The sequence below is a fragment of the Emiliania huxleyi genome (assembly GCF_000372725.1).
Source record: "Emiliania huxleyi CCMP1516 unplaced genomic scaffold EMIHUscaffold_236, whole genome shotgun sequence".
Lineage (NCBI taxonomy): Eukaryota > Haptophyta > Isochrysidales > Noelaerhabdaceae > Emiliania > Emiliania huxleyi.
Window position 1 is genome coordinate 193,037 of NW_005200282.1, and position 6,574 is coordinate 199,610.

The 6,574-nt window shown below is 68.5% G+C and overlaps 2 protein-coding genes across 2 annotated transcripts; both read left to right on the top strand.

Moving 5' to 3' along the window:
• Positions 1-855: 855 nt before the first annotated feature.
• On the top strand, positions 856-1,718 carry EMIHUDRAFT_457319 (hypothetical protein; the record flags this gene model as incomplete). Its single annotated transcript, XM_005779134.1, has 2 exons — positions 856-1,134; positions 1,209-1,718. Coding segments are annotated over 2 exons (687 nt in total), but the record flags the coding sequence as incomplete, so codon positions are not given.
• Positions 1,719-2,010: 292 nt separating this feature from the next.
• On the top strand, positions 2,011-4,462 carry EMIHUDRAFT_236575 (hypothetical protein; the record flags this gene model as incomplete). The annotated part of the gene is made up of 4 exons (XM_005779135.1): positions 2,011-2,125; positions 4,072-4,162; positions 4,231-4,270; positions 4,376-4,462. 4 exons carry the CDS (start codon positions 2,011-2,013, stop codon positions 4,460-4,462), a joined length of 333 nt encoding a protein of 110 aa, XP_005779192.1.
• Between the last annotated feature and the right edge of the window lie 2,112 nt (positions 4,463-6,574).

The window sequence follows — 6,574 nt, forward strand, 5'->3', positions numbered from 1 at the left end:
GGGATGGAGATAGGGCAGAGATGGGCCGACAGACAGACAGAGAGAGGAGGGAGGGGAATACTTGGCGCCGCTCTGAGCCGCCTCCCGTGTTCACACCTCCCGCTGTGGACAGGCCTCGCCCTGCTCGACGCGGAGAGGGGCCGCGCCGCCGCTTCGGACCCAGCCGCAGCGTGGGCCGCGTACGCCTCGCGGCCCGGGTGGTGCCGCCGCGCGCTGATTGAGCTCGCGCTGGCCGCACGGCCGTCGCAGGACGCAGGCGCGGGCGAGGGGGGAGCGGGCGAGGGAGGCGCGGCCTCGGAGCCGGAGCGCTCTCTTTGCGAATCGGCCGCCGCGCTTGCTCCCGCCGGCGCCGCAGCCGCAGCCGCCGCAGCCGCCGCAGCCGCAGCCGCAGCCGCCGGCATCGCGGCCACAACCGCTCCCTCCGGCACCGCGGCCGCAGCTGCAGCCGCCGCCGCAGCCCTTCGACTTGCGGTGTGGGCTCGGCAGCCGCCTTCGTCCTTGCACCGCGGCCTCGAGGGGGCGGCCACGGGGAGATTGCAATCTCGCCGGGGAGGTTTTGATCTCGAGAGGGCGCCCCACTCCGCCTCGAGATTGCAATCTCCGCTTCGAGATCGCAATCTCGGCCTCGAGAGCGCGCCCCACTCCGCCTCGCGGCCTGCGGCTCTCCCGCACGCGGCGCTTCGACCCTCCAATCTGCCGCCTCGAGATCGCAACCTCCCCGGCGAGATTGCGCCGGCGGCTGCTGGAGCGTCGGGCAGCCTCTGCATAGAGCAGGGTGCCGACGGCCAGTGCGGCACGCCATACGCCGAGCAGATCTCGATCGCGGCGGCGCGGGCAGCGCGTGTCGCCCGCAGCGGAGGAGAGTGGCGAGGCGGCGGCGGCGGCGGCGGCGGTGCGGCGGAGGCGGCGGAGGCGCAGGCCGCCGCTGCCGCCGCGGCCGTCTCAATCTCGCCCGAGAAATGGCTGAGGAGCGTACGGGGTCAGCTCTTGCAGGAGGGGGGGGCGGCGGCGGCGGGTTGTGCGGCGGCGGCGGGCAGCGCAGCGGCAGCCGGTGCCGACATTGCCGCTGCTATCGACACTGCTGACGCCGCCGCCGGCGGCGGCGGCGGCGAGGCGTCGCGGCGCAGCGCGCGGGTGACGCGTGCCTCGTCGGCTGGTGCGTCAGGAATGAATGAGTACTCCGTAATTAGTTGATAACGGGTGATTAGGTGGACGCGTGCCTCGTCGGTTGGTGCGTCAGCCTGCTCGAGTTTGCGCTAGAGCCGCCGCCCGTGTACGCGGAGGCAGGCGGCGCGCATGCGGAGGGAGGCGGCGGCGCGGCGGCCGACGACACCGCGGCGGCCCGAGGGCAGATCGCCGCAAGGGGACTTTCTCAAGAGCGGAGGGCTAGGCTTGCGGCGGCGGCGGCGAGCTTCGCCGTCTTCGTCGCCGGCGAGGCGCCGGCACCGCACGCGGGCGACGCGCGAGCGGCGGCGTGGGGCCTCGTCGCTCGGCTGGAGGAGGCGAGGGGGGAGGGGTCGCCGGTCGTGGAGGCGGGCGGCTGCGTCGAGGAGGCGATCCGCGAGTGTCGACGTGCTCTGGTGGAGCAGGCAGGGGCGGCCGCTCGACACGACTAGGGAGAGATGTGTGTGCAGTGTGGGTTACCAACGCACATGCTGAACTAGAGCGGCCTGACAAGTCCCTCGTCTGGGAGTAAGGTAAGGTAAGGTAAATTTCTCCACACTCGTCTGGGAGTGTGCTGGCGCCCCGTGATTCTGGGGAAGGAAATTTGGAATATCTATTAAAAAATGTAAATACCTAGAAGCCACACATAGACAGGGAGGGAGGGTGGGGAAACAAGAGCCGTGGGTTGCGGGCGTCTCTCGAAAGGGCAGACAATGAGAGCAGAAGGCAGACACGTCCCGCACATGTCCCCATTCACAGTTGAACTAATTCTCACGGCGGTACACTGTTTATTAATCGGCCGTCCACGAGAGCCCCTAGCTCGCCGACGGCGAGAGAGATTGAGAGATGCCACGAGGGGTCGCGGTGGCGTCCATCGCCAGGCTCCCTAGCTCAACCGACGACCCTTCGGGATCGACGGCCGATCGTCATGAGCCTGTCGAGGACTGGGGCTCCACTCGAGGTCATGTCCACACATAGATTCCAAAGCATTGTTAATTGCAAAGGCGGGAAAGGTCCCTCGACCCCCGCCTGCAACCCTCGCGCGACAGCACACCACTGCTCCGCACGAGACGCCGTTGCAGGACCAACCCCCATCGCCATCCATCGTAGAACATGATCTCGAGCACTGCCCCAGCCCCCCAGCCACTACACCATCATAGTCACCCGCGCGAGCCTCTCGATGCGCGAGGCGAGATCGAGGCCGGCGTAGTGCTGCTGCATCGACCTCGCTCGCTCCTGCTCGTTCCAACTAAAGAGCAGTCGATGACTGTGTTGGTAGCGCCGATCAGGTCGACCATCCTCGCGCGAAGAGAGCCAGAGCTGCCACTGGTGCAGCTGACGGCGGTCCTCCTCGCTCCACCTCGACGGATCCCGCGCGAGCGAGTCGCTGATCACGCGCGAGCAGTTGGCAAGCAGCGCCTGGTGATAACAGTCTGCCGTCGCATACGCCCACACCGTGTTGGCTAGGGCCTGAGGCTTGAAGCCAGCCAGCCCGCCGCGCACTGCCTCCTCCGCCACCGCCGCGTACAGCGCGTCCGCAGCCACGCCCGCCGTCGCATACGCCCACACCGTGTTGGCTAGGGCCTGAGGCTTGAAGCCAGCCAGCCCGCCGCGCACTGCCTCCTCCGCCACCGCCGCGTACAGCGCGTCCGCAGCCACGCCCGCCGTCGCGTACGCCCACACCGTGTTGGCTAGCTCCTGCGGGTTGAAGCCAGCCAGCCCGCCGCGCACCGCCGCCTCCGCCGCCGCCGCGTACAGCGCGTCTGCAGCCACGCCCGCCGTCGCGTACGCCCACACCGTGTTGGCCAGGTTCTGAGGCTTGAAGCCAGCCAGCCCGCCGCGCACCGCCTCCTCCGCCACCGCCGCGTACAGCGCGTCCGCAGCCACGCCCGCCGTCGCGTACGCCCAGACCGTGTTGGCCAGGTTCTGAGGCGTAAAGCCGGCCAGCCCGCCGCGCACCGCCGCCTCCGCCACCGCCGCGTACAGCGCGTCCGCAGCTACGCCCGCCGTCGCGTACGCCCACACCGTGTTGGCCAGGTTCTGAGGGTTGAAGCGATCCAGCCCGCCGCGCACCGCCGCCTCCGCCACCGCCGCGTACAGCGCGTCCGCAGCCACGCCCGCCGTCGCGTACGCCCACACCGTGTTGGAGAGGGCCTGAGGCTTGAAGCCAGCCAGCCCGCCGCGCACCGCCTCCTGCGCCACCGCCGCGTACAGCGCATCCGCAGCCACGCCCGCCGTCGCGTACGCCCACACCGTGTTGGAGAGGTTCTGAGGCTTGAAGCCAGCCAGCCCGCCGCGCACCGCCTCCTCCGCCACCGCCGCGTACAGCGCGTCCGCAGCCACGCCCGCCGTCGCGTACGCCCACACCGTGATGGCCAGGTCCTGAGGCTTGAAGCCAGCCAGCCCGCCGCGCACCGCCGCATCCGCCACCGCTGTGTACAGCGCGTCAGCTGCGACGCCCGCCGTCGCGTACGCCCACACCGTGTTGGCCAGGTCCTGAGGCTTGAAGCGATCCAGCCCGCTGCGCACCGCCGCCTCCGCCACCGCCGCGTACAGCGCGTCCGCAGCCACGCCCGCCGTCGCGTACGCCCACACCGTGTTGGAGAGGTTCTGAGGCTTGAAGCCAGCCAGCCCGCCGCGCACCGCCTCCTCCGCCACCGCCGCGTACAGCGCGTCCGCAGCCACGCCCGCCGTCGCGTACGCCCACACCGTGATGGCCAGGTCCTGAGGCTTGAAGCCAGCCAGCCCGCCGCGCACCGCCGCATCCGCCACCGCTGTGTACAGCGCGTCAGCTGCGACGCCCAACGTCTTTGGCGGCGACTACTGGGTCGTCGCTGTCGGTGCCGCCACATCCGAGGGCTGGTGCTAAATCGAGATCACATTTCTACGTTGTGATCGTTTATACAGGCGCCGATGGCGCCGGCAAGTATGAATGGGCGGTGATCTCTGGCGGCCAGCCCTCGGATGCCTACGAGGACGGCTGCACGACGGGGAGCGGGTGCGCTTGTCTTCATGAGCGGTACCCACCGGGCCAGATGTCACCGATATGCACCCCACCACGTGCAGATACTTCAACTCCGGCTTGTGGATCTTTTCTCGCGAGCCTGTCCTCGAGGCGGCGAAGCTGGACGCTGCACGAACGGCCTCGCCTCCGACGAGCTGAGCTTCACGCTCTGTGCTAGACGTGTCAACGCCGTCCATGACAACACAGGCGGCCGCCGAGCTGGGGTTTACGCTCTCGCAGCTGAAGGACGTGCAGCAGGCCGGTTGCACCTACACCGGGGCTATCATCAAGTGAGGCCGATCTGAGCTACCGCCCAAGATCAGGTTAGGTAGGACAGTATCCCTCTCCACACGCTACTCTTGGTAAGACAGACCTGTACGATCGCTTACTGCAGCCTGCCCCGCCTCGTGTCGCAGGGGGGCGCATGGAGGAGGCTGGCTCGTTGGTAAGTAGGGGTACCCAATATGTCCGGCGTTCTTACAACTGACTTCCTTCAACAGAAACGAGTAAAGAGCACATCAATGAAAGCCTCCGCAATAACCCTCCGCGCGGCGTCTGGCTGTCTGGGACGAAGTCTCCCGGATCCCCGATACGTCCGGCGTTCTTACAACTGACTTCCTTCAACAGAAACGAGAGTAAAGAGCGCAGCTGAACGCCTCCGCAATAAACAGAATTTTACAACAAAAGCCTTTCGCACACGCACGATTCACACGACAGACAAGGCGCAGGAAACACACACACACCGAATTCGTAGCACGGTACATCGGGAGGACGACCCCGGCTAGTCGCCGACCACCACCCACAAAGAACCCTGGCATCCCTGTACAAAGATCGCATGGTGGGCGGGGACCGCGGCCAAGCGCCGAACAGTAAACAGAGTGCTGGGCTGCAGGATCACGCTGCGGGCCTCATCGGCAGCGGTCCATCTTTTCCGGCGCCGGCCCCGCAGCCCGGCCGGTGCCGCCCTCGCCGCCGTCCGCCCCGCCCTCGAGGAGGCTTAGGAAGGCGCGCTCGCTTGAGATGACGGACCACGCGGCGAGGTCGCACACCATGTTGACCGCCTCGTTGTCCAAGAGGCCTGCGCAAAGGGCGGGAGGAGAGGGGGTGGGTGAGGGGCGGGGGGCGAGGGGCGAGCCGAGGCGTCGCGGAGATGTGGCGAGACGGGCTGGTGGGCGCACCAAACGCGGGGATGATTGGAACCTCGCTCTCAACCGGCTTGATGACCTCTGCCGTCTGCGGCACCGCCTCCAGCCACGATCGGGGCGCGTCGATGTACCAGATGCACAGGTCGACGGCCCACCCCCCGCGGACGCCGTGGAAGGGGTTTGCGTGCACCGGCACGCCCTTGAGGAGCGCGACGAGCGGCCTGCCCTCCGCCTTGCACGCGTCAAACTGGCGCCGCATCTCGCGGTACGCCTCGACCGCAAAGACGGCCGCCTGCGTCACGATCATCTCGCGCATCTGCCCCTTCGCAAAGACGCCGAAGAGGGCCTGCGGCAGATCGACACCCGTGAGCTCTGGTAGCGGCCGGGCGGGCGCGGTGCGCGTAGCGCTGTGAGGGGGGCGCCATCAGACCGCTCTCCACCCCCTCGGTCAGGTCTCCGCCGCACTGCTTGAGGGTGCGGTAGGGCGTGCCTCCTGTTGGACGCGGTCCGGACATGTCAGGGGCGTGTCCTGGACATGTCCCGCCTCGCTGCATGCCGTTGCCTGTCTGCATGCTGATGATGCGCCGCACGCCACGCGCCAGCAACGGCAGGACGGCGGACGTGTCCAGCTGGCCGCCGTCCGTGAAGGCCATCGGCGTCTGCCCCCCCGCTCCGCCGCCGCAGGGGCCGCGCCGCTCGAGGAGGGGCTCGGGGACACTCATCGGCATGTTGAGCCCGCGGTTGAGCACGAATCGCCGCCTGTGAGAACCACGCGCGTCTAGGAAGTGTCTAGGGAGGGTTGGCTCGGCCGGGGGGGGGGAGCGTCGCCAGCACGGGACGAGGCAGGAGAGGCGCGGCGCGGTGTGCGCAAAGTTGATGCTCGCGTAGTCGCTCGACGCCGCCACCGCGTGCGCCACGGTGAAGCTGCCGTCGCCCTTGAGAGTGCGAGGAGGGTGCGTAAGACGGAGAGTGGCGGTGGAGCCTCCTCCCAACCCCGTGGTCGCGGTGTGACATAGCGGGACAGAGAGAGACAGTGTGCCTCCTCCGAATCTCACTCCAAGCGTGGTCGCGCCTAGACCGAGCAGGGAGTCGAAGCAGAGGCTACCCAACCCCGAACCATATTCTCGCCCTAACCCTAACCTCTGGAAGGCCCAGCAGGGAGGAGACGAGCGCGCGCGGGCTGCAGCACGTGAGCGGGTCGCGGTTGAACTCGTCGGCGCGGACACGGCCCGGGCGGACGGTCAGCTGCCGGGAGAGGACG